General features: G+C 49.9%; 1 protein-coding gene and 1 pseudogene across 1 annotated transcript; one reads left to right on the forward strand and one right to left on the reverse strand.

Moving 5' to 3' along the window:
- Positions 1-362: 362 nt before the first annotated feature.
- LOC137536945 (histone H2B 1.1-like) lies at positions 363-746 on the reverse strand. Its single transcript, XM_068259114.1, has one exon. The coding sequence runs from the start codon at positions 744-746 to the stop codon at positions 363-365; it is 384 nt and encodes a 127-aa protein (XP_068115215.1).
- Positions 747-17,958: 17,212 nt separating this feature from the next.
- LOC137534914 (histone H1.11R-like) lies at positions 17,959-18,650 on the forward strand (annotated as a pseudogene).
- The last annotated feature ends 1,735 nt before the right edge of the window (positions 18,651-20,385 follow it).

The raw sequence follows: 20,385 nt of genomic DNA on the forward strand, positions 1-20,385 counted from the left end.
AAAAACACTCCCAGCATGTCAGGCCCACACCCGACGGACCCCACAACAGAAGTCGGCACCCGGTTACATTACTCTGCGCACATACAGAGCTCCATAGGGAGTACAACGGATCAATTTAGATGTAGACAAGAATTGGGCACTAATCTACTGTATTTATCAGCACAAATCGCGAGATGTATACTAGCCTGATTACTATTGAAAATCCTGTGCATGTGTAAATACAGGGAGACTTCCATGCATTACACACGCTGCAATAAGTTGATGTATAGTGTAATATTGTTGCGATACAGTACAGCTCCGTAGTGAATGAGTGAGTGGCTCTTAAAAGAGCCTTTGGGTTATCTGTATAGCTGGGTGAGAGATTACTTGGCGCTGGTGTACTTGGTGACGGCCTTGGTGCCCTCGGACACGGCGTGCTTGGCCAGCTCTCCCGGCAGCAGCAGGCGGACTGCGGTCTGGATCTCCCGGGAGGTGATGGTGGAGCGCTTGTTGTAATGAGCCAGGCGGGAAGCTTCCCCGGCGATGCGCTCGAAGATGTCATTGACGAAGGAGTTCATGATGCTCATGGCCTTGGAGGAGATGCCGGTGTCGGGGTGCACCTGCTTCAGCACCTTGTACACGTAGATGGCGTAGCTCTCCTTCCTGGTCTTCCTGCGCTTCTTGCCGTCCTTCTTCTGAGTCTTGCTCACCGCTTTCTTAGAGCCCTTCTTGGGCGCCGGGGCGGACTTGGTTGGTTCGGGAGCCATGCTGATTCTCAGTACCTCTGCAGAGTGCGGAGACACAATGAGAAGCAGCGCCGCCTCCTCTTCTTATATAGGCGGCCTATGCTAATCAGGCTGCAGGAGAACCGGCTCACACTATTGGAGAGCGTCACTAGCGCCGCCTGATTACCGCCCCTTATAACTGATTGGCTGGAGGAGTGACTTGTATCGTTGAATAGCGAAACAAAGAACTCCAGATTCAATTGGCAGCTTGCGCAGTGAACCCCGCCCCGGCCCTTGCTGATTAGTGTATAGCTAGACTCTCATGCTATTGGCTGAGTTGAATAGCAGCCAATCAGGTGGCTGCGCGGGGTTTGCAGCTGGGTATATAGGACAGGAGGAGGGGCAGGCTTGGTTATTCTCTGTAGAGATGGGAAGTTCGGATCTTTTCAATGATCCGGATGATTCGAATCGGATCATTGAAAAGATCCGGATCTTTGATCCGATTCTCGGATCATTTTACAAGGGAAGCATTCGGGGGTGAAATGAATAGCAGGACAGGAGGAGGGGGTGGACACACAGAGAAGGGGAGACGATGGACAGAGGGCAGGGAGTGGACAGAGAAGGGAGGAGGGACGAGCAGAGAGCAGAAATGTTTGCACACAATACCCACTAGAGATGGGAAGTTCGGATCTTTTCAATGATCCGGATGATTCGAATCGGATCATTGAAGAGATCCGGATCTTTGATCCGAATCTCGGATCATTTTACTACAGGAAGCATTCGGGGGTGAAATGAACAGCAGGACAGGTCTGTGGACAGGAGAAGGGGAGGGAGTGGACACACAGAGAAGGGGAGAAGATGGACAGAGGGCAGGGAGTGGACAGAGAAGGGAGGAGGGACGAGCAGAGAGCAGAAATGTTTGCACGTAATACCCACATGCTGAAGTCATATGCTTTACATGTATTTCACCTATATGTTCATCTGTACACTTTGAAAGAAAACGTCGCACAGTGAAAGAAAGCATTCCCAGAAGTGAAGTGCAGCTGTTTAGTGCCGAGTGCAGGAGGATTATATTGCCTTTCAATCACACTGTCTGCAAAGTTACTGAGCTGTGCTGAGCCAAAAGCTTCCAATATGATCACTGTGCAGCACTACGGAACAGACAGCCTATAATGAGCAGCACATTGCAGCCAGTATGTGTGCTCTACACATATCTGGCAGTGGCACCCATGTCCCCTCTCTCTTATCTACCTGTCTCCCTGCAAGGCTGCCTCCCCTCCAACTCAGCGATCCATCCCTGCTCTGCTTCCAAGACCCCGCTGCCCGCTGAGAGGGGGCGTGTCGCTCCTGGCCCCGCCCCTTTTGCGATCCGAATCGTTCATTTTGATGATTCGGATGATCGACTCATAAAATAGATTCGGATCAAAGATCCGAATCGTTCATGATCCGGACAACACTAATACCCACATGCTGCAATCATATGCTTTATATGTATTTATATGTATTTCACCTATATGCTCTATCTGTGTACTTTGAATCCAAACCTCGCACAGTGAAAGAAAGCATTCCCCAAAGCATTACTAGAAGTAAAGTGCAGCTGTTTAGAGCAGCGCAGGAGGATCATATTGCACTGCAATCACAGTGCCTGCAAAGTTACTGAGCTGTGCTGAGCTGTGCTGAGCTGAGCCAAAAGCTTCCCATGTGTTCACTGTGCACAACTACGGAACAGACAGCCTATAATGAGCAGGGATGGTCGTAGTCAGCCAACTTCGCTACGCTGGAAATACGCGTAGTTTTACGCAATTACGCTTCGCCAAACTACTGCGAAGCGTAGTGTATGCGGATACTTATGCCCGTATGCAGAAAATTGTACGCATTAATTTCTTCAAAAATGCATACACTGGGAACCCTTCTATGCGTACATTCCCCTTTCCAATGCGTAAATTTGTATGCATACAATCGCATGCGGAAAATTAGACGCGAGTAACGCATTCGTAGTTCACTACGCAATACACATGTTAACTACGCATAGTGGGCGTAAGTAGAGATGAGCGTAATGACTTAATTACGATTTCGCGAAATTTCGCGTAATTAGTGTAATTACGATTATGGCCGTAAGTACATAATCGTAATGAAGAAGGATTTCGCGAAATTCCGCGTAAGCGTAATTTTTGCGTAATTTTCGCATTACAGTGGGTATCGCGAAATTACGTTTGCCTTGCATGCAACCGTTTGTAAGCGTAGTTACATAACGTAATTTCGCGATAGTTCATATTACTGTAAGAGTTAACTTTCGCATCGTTTTCGCGTTACGGAATGCTATTTCGCATATAAAATTCGCCATGCAGATGAAAATGCATTTGGCGAAAATTCGCGAGCAATCCTGCTAACAAGTAATTACGAAATTCGCGAAATTACGAAGAAATGCGAAATTACGTTATGGTTTAACGCAAAATTACTTTATGGTTTAACGCGAAATTACGTTATGAACGAAATGCAAAATTACGCGTTGAAAATTACGCTTACGGTATTTTCAATTACGATTTTAATGGCAATTACGCTACCATAATTTCGCACCGTAATAGCAAATTTCGCATGCGTAATTATAGTAACGCGAAATTTCGAAAATTTCGGCTCAACACTAGGCGTAAGCTACGCGTAGCGGCACTTCGCTACGCGTAAATTCGTAAGCGTAGGTTTTAAACTTCGCCTATGAACTACGATGCGTAGATGCGAACTACGATGCGTAAATTCGCACTGGCGTAGTTTCTGCTCATCCCTGATAATGAGCAGTAGTGGTGCTCAAATACCCCTTTTTAAAATTCAAGTTTGGTCGAATTCGAATAGTAAATTGTTCGAGGTCAGTCGAATATTCGAGTCGAATAATTTTTACTATTCGATTCGACCTCGGACTTCGAGCTCACTATTCAAGTCGGTATTCGAGCTCATTATTCGAGCTGACTATTCGAATTGGCCTTAAATAGCTTCCAACACTTGTTTTGAGGGTGAATGATGCAAGAAACATCTTTTTTTCCAAGTAACAACAGCAAGTGATTATGTGGGGATGTTCCTTTAAAAAAAAAAAAGGTGGAAAGAGAAGTTGTGTCCAGAATTTTGTTCAGTACTGTATATACTTCTTCTTCTTCTTCTTCTTCTTTATCTTCTATATCTTCTTCTTCTTCTTCTTCTATATCTTCTTCTTCTATATCTTCTTCTATATCTTCTTCTTCTTCTTCTTCTTCTATATCTTCTTCTATATCTTCTTCTTCTTCTTCTATATTGTCTTCTTCTTCTTCTTCTTCTTCATCTTCTTCTTCTTCATCATCTTCTTCTTCTTCTTCATCATCTTCTTCATCATCATCTTCTTCTTCTTCATCTTCTTCTTCTTCATCTTCTTCTTCTTCATCTTCTTCTTCATCTTCTTCATCTTCTTCTTCTTCATCTTCTTCTTCTTCATCTTCTTCATCTTCTTCTTCTTCATCTTCTCCATCTTCTTCTTCTTCATCTTCTTCTTCTTGATCTTCTTCATCTTCTTCTTCATCTTCTTCATCGTCTTCTTCTTCATCTTCTTCTTCTTCTTCTTCATCATCATCTTCTTCATCTTCTCCATCATCTTCTTCATCTTCTTCATCTTCTCCATCTTCTTCTTCTTCATCTTCTTCTTCTTCTTCTTCTTCTTCATCTTCTTCTTCTTCTTCTTCTTCTTCTTCTTCTTCTTCTTCTTCTTCTTCTTCTTCTTCTTCTTCTTCTTCTTCTTCTTCTCCTTCTCCTTCTCCTTCTCCTTCTCCTTCTCCTTCTCCTTCTTCTTCTTCATCTTCTTCTTCTTCATCATCTTCTTCTTCTTCTCCTTCTTCTTCTTCTCCTTCTTCTTCTCCTTCTTTTTCTATATCGTCTTCTTCTTCTTCACTTATTTCTCTTTTCAATTTTTTTTTTTAAAGAAATGCAGCTATTTTTGAGCGTAACAAATAGCTGGTGGCGCACGCATGTTGGAAGCGCCATTGTATGTGCTCCCTGGCAGTGGAAACACACAGACAGCAGGAGGTAAATTCAGCAGCAGGAGGAGGAGGATGAGTGTGTGGCAGCAGGCAGTCAATGAGGCAGGCAGCGTGACATAATAGCCCTGGTACCTAGCGGTGATACCAGGGCTGTAAATAAACACAGCAGGCAGGAGGTCCCAGACAGCGGTCGTGCAGCCCACATCGTGTCCAATACACAACTGGGATAACACAGTTTTCAACCCGGGCACCTCTGAAAAATTAAACCTTTTTTTTTTTTTTAATGGTTTTGTAGTTTTGGTTTTACAACCAATTAATTACACAGATATAGCTATTTTTTGACGTAATAGCTGGTGGCAGAGTGGCAGCAGAATGTAATTCTGTGTACCCTGGCAGTGGGAAACACAGACAGACAGCAGCAGCAGCAGGAGGAATGGAGGAGTAGTGTGAGTGTGGCAGCAGGCAGGCAGCGTGACATAATAGCCCTGGTACCTAGCGGGTGATACCAGGGCTGTAAATAAACACAACAGGAGGTCCCAGACAGCGGTCGTGCAGCCCACATCGTGTCCAATACACAACTGGGACAACACAGTTTTCAACCCGGGCACCTCAGAAAAATTAAACCTTTTTTTTTTAATGGTTTTTTGGTTTTGTTTGTAAAACAAATTACACAGATATATAGCTATTTTTTGACGTAATAGCTGGTGGCAGAGTGGCAGCAGAATGTAAATCTGTGTACCTGGCAGTGGGAAACACAGACAGACAGCAGAAGGGCAGTACACAGCAGCCCACTGTAGTTGTAAAATGTGTGGCTGCAGGCGACGTTAGGGATGGTCGAATGCCAATTTCCGATTCCGCGGTAAATCCGCATTCCGTCATGTACCGATTACCGATTCCGCCTTCCGCTACCAATTTCCGCATTCCAATGCGGAATTTCCGCCGGAAATCGCGGAAATTCCGCCCGACTTTAACATCGATTTTCTCAAAAACTATAAGGTCTTTTTGAAAACTTTTTTTTGCATCTTGTTCAGAAGATTCTGTTTAATAAACCCTAAAAAATGGTGTTTCTAGGACTTACAGTGGCTTTGCTATTAACTGCTAAAGTCGGCGGATTTTTACTGTAATATAAAATGCAGAAAATAGGCAGATGCAGATTTTCTGCATTTTACATTACAGTAAAAATCCACCGACTTTAATAGTTAATAACAAAGCCCCCTTAAGTCCTAGAAACACCAAATTTTCAGGGTTTATTAAACCGAATCTTGTGAACAAGTTTTCAAAAAGACCTTATAGTTTTTGAGAAAATCGATGTTAAAGTCGGGTGGAATTTCCGCGATTTCCGGCGGAAATTTCCGCGATTTCCGGCGGAAATCCGCCTACGGCACTTACATTACCTATTTCCGCATTCCGATGCGGAAATGCAATTTCCGATCGGAATTTCGGAAATTGCATTTCCGCGGAATCCGAATGAGCATCCCTAGGCGACGTAATAGTCAAAGTGAACCAGGCTGGCTTAGTGAGCAGGAGCCAGGAGGTGGTAAAGGGTGGTAAGGCACATTAACGATGGTTCTAAGTTCCGGCAGCCAGTTCATGTCCCCCTCTCGCCGACAACAGGGGCCAGGAACTCGCCTTCCACCCACGCCTGGCTCATCTTGAGAAACGTCAGTCTGTCCACAGACTTGTGAGACAGACAGATGTGAGCGTTTCTCGGTGACCACACCACCAGCTGCACTGAAGCAGCGCTCGGACAGCACGCTGGAAGGGGGGCAGGACAGCACTTCCAGGGCGTACTGCGCCAGCTCGCTCCAGATCTCCAGGCGCTTGACCCAATACTCCATGGGATCAACAGGGGCATCGCTGTCAAGCCCGCTGTAGGACCCCATGTAGTCAGCCACCATGCGGGTCAGGCGCTGGCTGTGACCGGAGGAGGATGCTGCTGCATGCACCTCCTCTCTAGTCACTGCTGCCGGAGCCTCTACAGTCCTGTAGAGCTCGTGGCTGAGAGACAGCAGGTCTGTGGGGCGCTTGCTGCTGGATGCAGGCACCTGCTGCTGCCTCTGTGCTGGTTGGACAGTGGGGGTGGAAGGCTGGGGGAAGGCTTCCTCCAAGCGCTCAACAAGGGCCTGCTGCAAGCTCCTTATTTGTTGCGCTGGGTCTCCTCCTGCAGGCGGCAGGAACTGGCTCAACTTCCCCTTGAGGCGCGGGTCCAACATCATGCTGATCCAGATGTCCTCCCTCTGCTTCATCTGGATCACCCTGGGGTCCCTGCGCAGGCACGTCAGCATGTGCGCTGCCATTGGGAAGAGGCGGGCCACGTCTGCTGGCACATCGACGGCAGTGCTGTCCTCCTCATCCTCCTCCTCTGCCGCCTCATCCTCTCTCCACCCCCGCACCAACTCAGCTGCGCTGTGCTGATCCCCCTCATCAGTAGTGTTGGGCGAACATCTAGATGTTCGGGTTCGGGCCGAACAGGCCGAACATGGCCGCGATGTTCGGGTGTTCGACCCGAACTCCGAACATAATGGAAGTCAATGGGGACCCGAACTTTTGTGCTTTGTAAAGCCTCCTTACATGCTACATACCCCAAATTTACAGGGTATGTGCACCTTGGGAGTGGGTACAAGAGGGAAAAAAATTTAGCAAAAAGAGCTTATAGTTTTTGAGAAAATTGATTGTAAAGTTTCAAAGGAAAAATTGTCTTTTAAATGCTGAAAATGTCATGTTTCTTTGCACAGGTAACATGGTTTTTACCGCCAGGCAGTCATAAATGTAATAAAGAGAAGAGGTTCCATAAACAGGGACCGGTAACGCTAACCCAGCAGCAGCAGCAGCACACGTGATGGAACAGGAGGAGGCGCAGGAGGAGAAGGCCACGCTTTTTGAGACACAACAACCCAGGCCTTGCATGAGGACAAGAAGCGTGCGGATAGCATGCTTTTTACCGCCATGCAGTCATAAATGTAATAAAGATAAGAGGTTCAATAAACAGGGACCGGTAACGCTAACCCAGCAGCAGCAGCAGCACACGTGATGGAACAGGAGGAGGCGCAGGAGGAGAAGGCCACGCTTTTTGAGACACAACAACCCAGGCCTTGCATGAGGACAAGAAGCGTGCGGATATAGCAGCAATGCTTTTTGCCGCCATGCAGTCATAAATGTAATAAAGAGAAGAGGCTCAATAAACAGGGACCGGTAACGCTAACCCAGCAGCAGCAGCAGCACAGAGCACACGTGACGGAACAGGAGGAGGCGCAGGAGGAGAAGGCCACGCTTTGAGACACAACAACCCAGGCCTTGCATGAGGACAAGAAGCGTGCAGATAGCATGCTTTTTACCGCCATGCAGTCATAAATGTAATAAAGATAAGAGGTTCAATAAACAGGGACCGGTAACGCTAACCCAGCAGCAGCAGCAGCAGCACAGAGCACACATGATGGAACAGGAGGAGGCGCAGGAGGAGAAGGCTACGCTTTGAGACACAACAACCCAGGCCTTGCATGAGGACAAGAAGCGTGCGGATATAGCAATGCTTTTTGCCGCCATGCAGTCATAAATGTAATACAGATGAGAGGTTCAATAAACAGGGACCGGTAACGCTAACCCAGCAGCAGCAGCAGCACAGAGCACACGTGATGGAACAGGAGGAGGCGCAGGAGGAGAAGGCCACGCTTTTTGAGACGCAACCCAGGCCTTGCATGAGGACAAAAAGCGTGCGGATATAGCAATGCTTTTTGCCGCCATGCAGTCATAAATGTAATACAGATGAGAGGTTCAATAAACAGGGACCGGTAACGCTAACCCAGCAGCAGCAGCAGCACAGAGCACACGTGATGGAACAGGAGGAGGCGCAGGAGGAGAAGGCCACGCTTTTTGAGACGCAACCCAGGCCTTGCATGAGGACAAAAAGCGTGCGGATATAGCAATGCTTTTTGCCGCCATGCAGTCATAAATGTAATACAGATGAGAGGTTCCATAAACAGGGACCGGAAACGCTAACCCAGCAGCAGCAGCACACGTGATGGAACAGGAGCAGGCGCAGGAGGAGAAGGCCATGCTTTTTGAGACACAACAACCCAGGCCTTGCATGAGGACAAAAAGCGTGCGGATATAGCAGCAATGCTTTTTGCCGCCATGCAGTCATAAATGTAATACAGATGAGAGGTTCAATAAACAGGGACCGGAAACGCTAAACCATCCCAGATGTTCATTGGTCATGTTACTTGGTTGGGGTCCTGGAGTGTTGCGTAGTCATTTCCAATCCAGGATTGATTCATTTTAATTTGAGTCAGACGGTCTGCATTTTCTGTGGAGAGGCGGATACGTGAACCTTGCAGGCAACGGCATTCTTCAAGCTTCGGGTTATTTTGCTGACCACGTGCTCATGCAACTCAGGCACTGCAGAGCGCGCAAAGTGGTAGCGGCTGGGAACCACGTAACGTGGGATGGCCACTGACATCATGCCCTTGAAGCTGTTTGTCTCCACCACTCGATATGGCAGCATTTCGCAGGCCAGAAGCTTGGCTATGCTGGCTCTTACTGCCACGGCCCGGGGGTCATTTGCTGGCAATTTCCTCTTGCGCTCAAACATCTCCGAGACAGACAACTGAACCGTAGGGCTGCACAACGAAGGGCTGTTGGTTGTTGTGTTTGATGAACACTGGGAGACCTCAAGAGCACTACTCCGGAAAGTGACAGTGTCAGCGTCATCTGATTTTTTGGAATGTTTTGAACCACGCAATGGCTGGGCTACTGCTGCTGCTGAGGCGGGTCTGGTGGTGAGTCTGGTGAACCCAAGGGAGGCAGTGTTGCTGGTGGTACCCTGTCCTGCCGCGTTTGCCCACAGAGTGGGATGTTTGGATAGCATGTGGCGGCTCATGCTGGTGGTGGAGAGGTTGTTAATACTTTTCCCCCTGCTCAGGCGGGTCTTGCACACCTTGCAAATCGCCATGGTAACATCCTCAGTGCAGTCTTCAAAGAAAGCCCAGAATTTGGAGCACCTGCCTTGCTGGCGATTTCTGTTTGCGCCTCTTTTGCCTCTCACTTGAACTTCCACGCTTGTGGTGCCTGAAATTGCGCGCCGCCTACCTTGTGGCACAAGGCGAACTCGTGCAGCAGTGGGTTCTTCAACAGACTCATCTGTGCTGCTGCTACGACGGCGATGTTCTCGTTCACAAACAAAATCTGGGTCTATGTCCACATTGTCCATACCCTCCTCTTCCATCTCCTCAAACTCGTCATATGTCATTGTGGGGGGCCGCCGCCGTGGAGTACAGCTCCCCAGCACAACCGTCAGGGGAAACACCTCTTCCCTTGCCCCTCCCTCTTTCACCGGATTTCTTCCTCATTTCACTTATCCTTACAGTACACGCTGACTGGCAGCAGTACAGTGGCAGTACAGAAATGCTATACAGTGGTGGGTGAGCGGTGTACCACTATTGCCAGCAGCGACACAGAGCACAATGCTATACAGTGGCGGGTGAGCGGTGTACTACTGTTCCCAGCAGACAAAGAGTGGCAGTAAACACAATGCTATATAGTGTGGCTGAGCCGTGTACACAGAGTGGCAGTAAACACAATGCTATATAGTCTGCTATATAGTCACCCCGAACGGGGTGATGTTCTGCAGCACCCGAACAGTGGCGAACACTGTTCGCCCAACACTACTGGGAACGCAGATTTTAGTACCTAAACACACGATACAACATGTTTTCCGGGGTCGGACTCTGAGGCACATACAGATGGTCCCGATCATCATCCTCATCATACAACTCTTCTCCTGAGTCTGACCCACCCACCACCTCTGCCACCCCAACATCCCCAGACACAGTCACAGACCCCTCATCGTCCTCAACATTAACTTGGGATGCTGGCCTGAGCCCGACCTCCTCCTCCACATCAGGCCCCATCATCCCCTCAATGGCAGCCCTCATTAATCGCTCTGGCGCCGGACCGATGGACACAACGTTCTCCTCCGGGGAGGGCTGCTGCTGACCACTGGCTGCTGGGGTGGATGTTATAGCTTGCGTGGGGCGTTGGCTGTTGCTGTTGTTGGGAGTGCTGCTCACAGCGGAGGTCTCTGAGGAACTCATGGTGAGCTCATATAGTGGTTGACGGTGAGTGGAGTATTACTGATCCCAGCAATATACACACTGACTGGCAGAGTACGCAATGCTATATAGTCTGGCTGAGCCGTGTACACAGAGTGGCAGTGAACAATGCTATATAGTCTGGCTGAGCGGTGTACACAGAGTGGCAGTACACACAATGCTATATAGTCTGGCTGAGCCATGTACACAGAGTGGCAGTAAACAATGGTATATAGTCTGGCTGAGCGGTGTACACAGAGTGTCAGTAAACAATGGTATATAGTCTGGCTGAGCGGTGTACACAGAGTGTCAGTAAACAATGGTATATAGTCTGGCTGAGCGGTGTACACAGAGTGTCAGTAAACAATGGTATATAGTCTGGCTGAGCGGTGTACACCGAGTGTCAGTAAACAATGGTATATAGTCTGGCTGAGCGGTGTACACAGAGTGTCAGTAAACAATGGTATATAGTCTGGCTGAGCGGTGTACACAGAGTGTCAGTAAACAATGGTATATAGTCTGGCTGAGCGGTGTACACAGAGTGTCAGTAAACAATGGTATATAGTCTGGCTGAGCGGTGTACACAGAGTGGCAGTACACACAATGCTATATAGTCTGGCTGAGCGGTGTACACAGAGTGGCAGTACACACAATGCTATAGAGTCTGGCTGAGCGGTGTACACAGAGTGGCAGTACACACAATGCTATGTAGTCTGGCTGAGCGGTGTACACAGAGTGGCAGTAAACACAATGCTATATATAGCGTGGCTGAGCGAGGTGCACAGTGGCAGTACACACAATGCTATATAGTCAGGCTGAGCCGTGTACACAGAGTGGCAGTACACACAATGCTATATAGTGTGGCTGAGCGAGCGGTGTACTACTATTCCCAGCAGACACAGAACAGTAAACACAATGCTATATAGTGTGGGTGAGCGAGCGGTGTACCACTATTCCCAGCAGACACAGAACAGTAAACAGAATGCTATATAGTGTGGCTGAACGAGCGGTGTACCACTATTCCCAGCAGACACAGAACAGTAAACAGAATGCTATATAGTGTGGCTGAGCGAGCGGTGTACCACTATTCCCAGCAGACACAGAACAGTGAACAGAATGCTATATAGTGTGGCTGAGCGAGCGGTGTACTACTATTCCCAGCAGACACAGAACAGTAAACAGAATGCTATATAGTGTGGCTGAGCGAGGTACACAGAGTGGCAGTAAACAGAATGCTATATAGTGTGGCTGAGCGAGCGGTGTACTACTGTTCCCAGCAGCGACACACAATGACTGGGGGGGACCCTGGCTAGCGTGGCTGGAGAGCGAACTACCCTGCCTGCCTACCCAAAGCTAAACCCACAGAGAAATGGCGGAGATATGACGTGGTTCGGGTATTTATTTACCCGAACCACGTGACCGTTCGGCCAATCAGAGCGCGTTCGGGCCCGAACCACGTGACCCGTTCGGCCAATCACAGCGCTAGCCGAACGTTCGGGGAACGTTCGGCCATGCGCTCTTAGTTCGGCCATGTGGCCGAACGGTTTGGCCGAGCACCGTCAGGTGTTCGGCCGAACTCGAACATCACCCGAACAGGGTGATGTTCTGCAGAACCCGAACAGTGGCGAACACTGTTCGCCCATCACTACTCATCAGCAGCAAGGTCAGGGACCTCCACCAAGTCCTCCTCCTCCTCCCCCTCAGAGGTGGACTGTGCAGCTGCTTGCCGCTCCTGCTGGTCTAAGGCTGCCGCTCCCTGTTCCAACAAAGCATCGAGGGCCCTGTTCAGCAGACAAACCAGGGGCACCCACTCGCAGACCATAGCATGGTCCCTGCTCACCATGTTAGTGGCCTGCAGAAAGGGAGCCAGCACTAAGCACACCTGCTGCATGTGCCTCCAGTCATCATCGGGGACGATGGACGGGATGTTGCTGGTCTTGTCCCTTCTCTGAGCGGAGGAAACAGTGGCCAGGGCAAGGTACTGGTTGACAGCGTGCTTCTGTTCAACCAGACGCTCCAACATCGCCAGGGTGGAGTTCCAGCGAGTCGGAACGTCAAGGATCAGCCGATGGCGTGGCAGCTCCAGCTCTTTTTGCACGTCTTCCAGGCTCGCACAGGCTGCAGCCGAGCGCCGGAAGTGACGCACAACGTTACTTGCCGTTTCCAGCAGTTCGCCCATCCCCTGGTAGGTGCGCAAGAACTTCTGCACCACCAGGTTCAGCACGTGGGCAAGACAGGGGATGTGGGTCAGGTTTCCCCTGTCTATTGCGGCAACCAGATTGGCCCCATTGTCGGCCACCACCTCTCCGACTCTGAGGCCTCTGGGGGTCAGCCAAATCCTCTCCTGCTCCTGGAGTTTGGCCAACACATGGGTTGCCGGCAGCTTGGTCTTCCCAAGGCTGACCAAGTGCAGCAGCGCTTGGCAGTGGCGGGCCTTCTCGCTGCTGCTGAGGCGGGGGGTTTGGCCAGGTGTGCCGGAGGATGGCAGAGGATCGGAGGAACCTGCTGCAGTTCCCCCGACCCTGCGGGGTGGCACCACCCACTGTGTTGCTGCTGCTGCTGTGCCCGCTGCTGCTCTCCCATCCTCACCCCCTTCCACCAAGCTGACCCAGTGGACAGTGAAGGACAGGTAGCGGCCTGTCCCAAAGCGGCTGCTCCAGGAGTCCATGGTGACGTGGACCCTTTCACCAACCGCGTGCTCCAGCCCTCGCTCCACATTGGCCATCACAAAGCGGTGCAGTGCAGGAATGGCCTTGCGGGCGAAGAAGTGTCTGCTGGGGAGCTGCCAGTCTGGGGCTGCGCAAGCAAGCAGCGCACGAATGTCGCTCCCCTCCTGCACGAGCGTGTACGGCAGGAGTTGGGAGCACATGGCCCGTGCCAGCAAGCCGTTCAGCTGCCGCACGCGACGGCTGCTGGGAGGCAGAGCCCTAACCACCCCCTGGAAGGACTCGCTCAAAAGGCTCTGGCGTGGCCTTTTGCTGGCACGGGAATCAGCAGACACAGCAGAGGAGGCCACTGAGGACTGGCTGCCAGAACAGGCCTCAGTGTCGGCAGCAGGAGTTGCAGAGGGGGGAGGAGCAGTGCGTTTCCGCACTCCTGCTGGTGCTGCTGGAGGAGCAGGAGGGCGGGTGGCTGCTGTTGCTGCTGCTGCTGCTGCTTGACTCATCATGCCTGGGGTCAAAAGAGTGCTGAGTGACAGGTCGGCGACTGACGGTGAACTGGCCTCCTCCCCAGCCCCTGCTGGGCGGCTGCTGCGAACAGGGGTGGTGGTGGTGGTGGTGAGGGTGGAGGCCTCGGATGCAGAGCTGATGGCGGGCTGCTCATCCTCCGTCATCAGTTGCACCACAGTGTCTGCATCCTTTTCCTCAATGGGACGTTTCCGACCCGGCTGGAGGAAAATCGGAGCAGGTGCTACACGCTGCTGCTGCTGTGTCTCTGCAGCGTGAGTTACAGATGCTCCTGCTGGGCGGCGCCCAAGGCGTCCACGGCCAGTGGCTATAGGAGGAATGTTAGCCACTGACGCTGCTGCTGCGGAACTGTGCATGGTGGCGCGGCCGCGCCCGCGGCTTGCCACAATGCTGCTCCCTCTCCTCCTGATTCCCTTGCTGCCCTTCCCCTTGCCCAGACCGCGCTGGCTGCCACTTCCATACATCTTCGATGTTTTGGGCGTAAACACAAAAGTTTTTTAAAAGGGCGGGTGAAAAGTGGGGTACTTTAATGGAGTGGGTTGGTGGGCGAGGTGACTGAGTGAGTGTCTAGTACAGTAAGTTAGTAGTAACAGAGTCAGTAAGTACAACTAGAAGTTACAATAATCAGTAGTAATAATCACAAGGAAATACAGTGTGTGTACACAGACAGTGAGTGAGTGCACGCACACGCAGGAGCTAGCCTATGAACAGTGACTGAGTGTCCCTACTAGTACAGTAAGTAGTAAAAGTAAGTACAACCAGAAATTACAATAATCAATCAGTAATCAGAAGGAAATAGAGTGTGTGTACAGTACACAGACAGTGAGTGCACGCACACGCAGGAGCTAGTAGCCTATGAACATTGACAGTGAGTGTCCTAGTACAGTTACAGTATATAACTATTCAGAAGGAAATAGAGTGTGTGTACACTACAGTACACAGACAGTGAGTGCACGCACACGCAGGAGCTAGTAGCCTATGAACAGTGACAGTGAGTGTCCTAGTACAGTTACAGTATATAACTATTCAGAAGGAAATAGAGTGTGTGTACAGTACACAGACAGTGAGTGCACACACACGCAGGAGCTAGTAGCCTATGAACAGTGACAGTGAGTGTCCTAGTACAGTTACAGTATATAACTATTCAGAAGGAAATAGAGTGTGTGTACACTACAGTACACAGACAGTGAGTGCACGCACACGCAGGAGCTAGTAGCCTATGAACAGTGACAGTGAGTGTCCTAGTACAGTTACAGTATATAACTATTCAGAAGGAAATAGAGTGTGTGTACACTACAGTACACAGACAGTGAGTGCACGCACACGCAGGAGCTAGTAGCCTATGAACAGTGTCAGTGAGTGAGTGTCCTAGTACAGTTACAGTATATAACTATTCAGAAGGAAATAGAGTGTGTGTACAGTACAGACAGTGAGTGCACGCACACGCAGGAGCTAGCCTATGAACAGTGACAGTCAGTGAGTGTCCTAGTACAGTTACAGTATAAAACTATTCAGAAGGAAATAGAGTGTGTGTACAGTACACAGACAGTGAGTGCACGCACACGCAGGAGCTAGTAGCCTATGAACAGTGACTGAGTGAGTGTCCTAGTACAGTTACAGTATATAACTACAATACAAAATACAATCAATCAGTACTAAAGGACAGCAGAAATACTGGTATAGATGAGAAATAAACAGAGGACAGGAGAGAACAGCTGCCCACACAGGCAAGGCCCTGAGGCCTAAAGCTGTAAGCCTGCAGCAGCTGTCTGAGTCTCTCTGTATGTAACACAAAAGCTACTAACTAAAATACAATGTCTATCTAACTAACAACAATATAGGTGTATATAGGAGGTGTATGTGAGCAAAAACGCTAGGTAAATGACCACAATAAAGCTCTTGCTAAGCCAACGCACAAAGGAGCAGATCTCTCTCTGTGCAAAGTCGGGCAAGGACGGAGAAACGGAACATGGCGGCCGCTATTTATAAGGTAGGGGCTGGCCAGGGTCCCCCTCAGTGATTGGCTGCCGTCAGAGGGCCTGGGAGCCCTCTGATTGGCTCTAAGGACATCAATCTGGGCTATGACGCTATTCGAGCTCGGTATTCGAGCTCGAATAGCGCTGTTAGCTCGAATAGCGCGAATAGTGAATGGGCTATTCGAGTTCACTCGAATAGCCCATTCGAATAGCTCCAGCTATTCGGAGCTCGAATACCGAGCTCGAATAGCTGAAAAAGAGCTTGAATATTTGAGCTACTCGAATATTCGAGCTCTGCTGAGCACCACTGATGAGCAGCTCATTGCAGCCAGTACGTGTGCTCTACACATATCTGGCAGTGGCACCCATGTCCCCTCTCTCTCATCTACCTGTCTCCCTGCAAGGCTAGCTCTCATCCAACAGAGCGATCTATCTCAGCTCTGCTTCCAGGACCCCGCTGCCCGCTGAGAGTGGGCGTGTCGCTTTTGGCCCTGCCCCCTTTGCTATCCGAATCACTCATTTTGATGATTCGGATGATTCGACTCACAAAATAGATTCGGATCAAAGATCCGAATCGTTCATGATCCGGACAACACTATCCTGTTGAAGAGTTATTTGTATCCCTGAAGTCAGCATGTCTGGAAGAGGTAAACAAGGCGGCAAGGCTCGTGCCAAGGCCAAGACTCACTCCACCCCGCATAGACATGGGGGTGGGGTGGCTAGTGGGCGGGCACAGCAACCAGTGGAGGTTCATATGAAGTGTTATTCTCTGTTCAGTTCGGGATCTCAGCTACCCTCCTCTCATTTACCCCAAATCTGCACTGAATCCACACACTTTGTGAACCACAAACGCTACATGATATTACATCTATTCTATTCTTGTCCTCATCCTCTCTATAACCAATTCCCATAGCATACCTCCCAACTTTTTGAGATTAGAAAGAAGGACACTTAAGCCACGCCCCTGCCACACCCCTGATTGCACCCCCATCACACCCTTAGTCACACATACCATAAAGATTTTATGAGAAAAATATGTTTTTATAATTCAAACCACACTGGTTCTTTCTATCCTGGTTCATTTTCCTTCATATTAACATTTTAAAATTAGTCGAATATCAATTTAAAGGATGGGAATAAAGTTTAGAGTCAATCAAACACATTTTTTTTAGTTGATAAATATATATATTTGCATAGAAAGAGAGACAAAGTCCTGAAAGAGGGACAAATGAGGAGAAAAGAGGGACAGAGGGACAGGGCTCCCAAAGAGATACAGTTGGGAGCTATGCCCATAGTCTCTCTCCTCGTCTCTGTTCTGGCCTGGCTTGTCTGTGCTTAGCAGCAGATAACTGTTTGCCAGTATGTATAAATAATGCAAGCCTAGACCCACATTTGGAGATATGACCCCCCTAGACCCTAGACATCTCGTGTGTGCGAGGCTCATCCTAATGGCAGACAGCAGAGGTGAGCTCAGCCTGTGCTAGCATCCGGGGCATTTCTCAGCATAATACTCCCCTCCAGGGGTCAGTAGCCCCCCATCCCCGTATAATGTGTGGCGAGGATCCTCTCCTTCATATTGCGGGGGGCAATGACAGGAGACCCCGTATATTAGACATGTTACCCCCTGATAATGATGGAGACAGAGGAGATCGGGGGAGCAGGAAGCGGAGCTGGTCACATTACAGCGGGTTTTCCCGGCCACTGTCGCCGCTCAGAAGCCCCCCGTGACTGTAATGGAGGAGGGGAGACCCCTGCCAGCCGGGCGGCCGCACACAGGGGGCGCATCGCTACTTTCCAGGGGGAATAAACCCACTTTTCTCCCGGAGAGGAAACACAAGCAGAGAGCCGAGGAGTGACAGCTGTGTGGAGGGGAGGGGCGGCTGAGAGTTCGGATCCCACCAATAGGAAGATGCTACTATCAGCAGCCAATGGCAGCGCAGCCGGGGAGAGTATATAAGCGCTCACTGGCAGCCACTTGCAGTGTTACACTTTGTAATATAACTAGGAAGATGGCAGAGACCGCCCCAGCAGCCGCCCCTCCCGCAGCGGAACCCGCCGCCAAGAAGAAGCAGACTAATAAGAAGGCGGCAGCCGGAGGAGGAGCCAAGAAAGCCAGCAAGAAGCCTTCCGGCCCCGCCGTGTCCGAGCTCATCCTCAAGGCCGTGTCCGCCTCCAAAGAGCGCAGCGGGGTCTCCCTGGCCGCCCTGAAGAAGGCTCTGGCTGCCGGAGGCTACGATGTGGAGAAGAATAACAGCCGCCTCAAGCTGGCCATCAAGGGCTTGCTGACAAAGGGCAGCCTCGTCCATGTCAAAGGCACCGGCGCCTCCGGATCCTTCAAGGTCAGCAAGAAGGAGGCAGCCGGCAAAGAGCACAAGAAGCCGGCGGCGGCCAAGAAGAAGCCAGCAGCTGCCGCCAAGCCTAAGAAGCCGGCTACTGCCAGGAAGCCCAAAGCCGCCAAGTCCCCGAAAAGCCTAAGAAAGCCCCCAGCGCCGCCAAGAAGAGCCCCGCTAAGAAGGCGGCCAAGAAACCGGCGGCAGCTGCTGCCAAGAAGCCCAAAGCTGCCGCTAAACCCAAGAAAGCCGCCAAGAGCCCCGCTAAGAAGGCAGCCAAGCCTAAGGCCGCCAAAAGCCCGGCAAAGAAGGCAGCAAAGCCCAAGAAGGCCGCTCCTAAGAAGAAGTAAGCCGCAGCGCGTCTCTCCATAAAACCCAAAGGCTCTTTTCAGAGCCACCCACATTTACGCTGAAGGGCTGCGATGCTTCTTACAAATGCCTCCGATTACTTCTAGTTAGTAACAGTCCCACCATCTCCAGGTGATTTCCCCCCCTTTGTGCAGTGTTAGGTAGAGATGGGAAGTTCGGATCTTTTCAATGATCCGGATGATTCGAATCGGATCATTGAAGAGATCCGGATCTTTGATTCGAATCTCGGATCATTTTACTACCGGAAGCATTCGGGGTGAAATGAACAGCAGGACAGGTCTGTGGACAGGAGACGGGGAGGGAGTGGACACACAGAGAAGGGGAGAAGATGGACAGAGGGCAGAGAGTGGACAGAGAAGGGAGGAGGGACGAGCAGAGAGCAGAAATGTTTGCACGTAATACCCACATGCTGCAATCATATGCTTTACATATATTTCACCTATATGCTCATCTGTACACTTTGAAAGAAAAGGTCGCACAGTGAAAGAAAGCATTCCCAGAAGATAAGTGCAGCTGTTTAGTGCGGAGTGCAGGAGGATCATATTGCCTTTCAATCACACTGTCTGCAAAGTTACTGAGCTGTGCTGAGCCAAAAGCTTCCCATGTGTTCACTGTGCAGCACTACGGAACAGACAGCCTGTAATGAGCAGCACATTGCAGCCAGTATGTGTGCTCTACACATATCTGGCAGTGGCACCCATGTCCCCTCTCTCTCATCTACCTGTCTCCCTGCAAGGCTGCCTCCCTTCCAACAGAGCGATCCATCTCTGCTCTGCTTCCAGGACCCGCTGCCCGCTGAGAGGGGGCGTGTCGCTCCTTGGCCCCGCCCCTTTTGCGATCCCAATCACTCATTTTGATGATTCGGATGATCGACTCATAAAATAGATTCGGATCAAAGATCCGAATCGTTCATGATCCGGACAACACTAGTGTTAGGGACTCCCTAGTAACGTGCTGCTCTTCCAGCGGAGGTGGGTGGAAGGCGGCCATACACGCTGAGGGATCAAAGAATCGGGTGAAGTGGGGGGATTGCTTCATTCTGTAAATTCAAATTTTAGCTGCGCTTAATCTAACTTCAGGTTCACCGGCAATAGGAGTTTCACCATCATGTCTCACATGCATATTGCTGCAATCACAATTATAAAAAATGCATAAGGTTAAACGAAATTATTCATTGCCTCCCTCTGATAATCTGTGACTGATAGTAAATATTCTAGCTTGCCTAAACCTACATATTAAATGATCCGGCTGATAAAAATAGAGGAGCCAGAATTTGCAGTAGCAGAACTCTGGGGACGCAGCTCGAGTATCCCCGATTAGTTTTTACTGGCCGGGTGTAGATATTCTGAGATGAGCGGTGTAAGCTCCGGTACATTTCTGCCCGGCTAGCCGCAGTCCCTGCAGTGTTTGTAGCCGGTGTGATAGCGGCACTACCGCTCTGTATGGAGAAAGTGGTGGCAGCTCTGATCTAAGCTACAGAATTGCCGGGTGCCCACAGCTTATCTGTCTGTCTGTACAGGGATCCATCTGCAGTTCAAATAAGCTCTGTCTGTACTTACTGTTTCAACAAAATGTCACTAAACATGCAGGGCACAGGCTAAAAACGGCACATATGCTCAAGCAGAATCAATTCAGCCTACATGGGTAATATACAAAAACAAATAGCAGAGCTAAGGGTGAAAAAGATGCTTTCCTATGAAAGGGTCATATGCTCATAGTTGCCAATACACTGGTCCT

The sequence above is a fragment of the Hyperolius riggenbachi genome, chromosome 10 (assembly GCF_040937935.1).
Source record: "Hyperolius riggenbachi isolate aHypRig1 chromosome 10, aHypRig1.pri, whole genome shotgun sequence".
Classification (NCBI taxonomy): Eukaryota; Metazoa; Chordata; class Amphibia; order Anura; family Hyperoliidae; genus Hyperolius; species Hyperolius riggenbachi.

Excerpts from the sequence above, each read along its gene's own strand:
- LOC137536945 (XM_068259114.1), bottom strand. The coding sequence starts at position 746 with ATGGCTCCCGAACCAACCAAGTCCGCCCCGGCGCCCAAGAAGGGCTCT.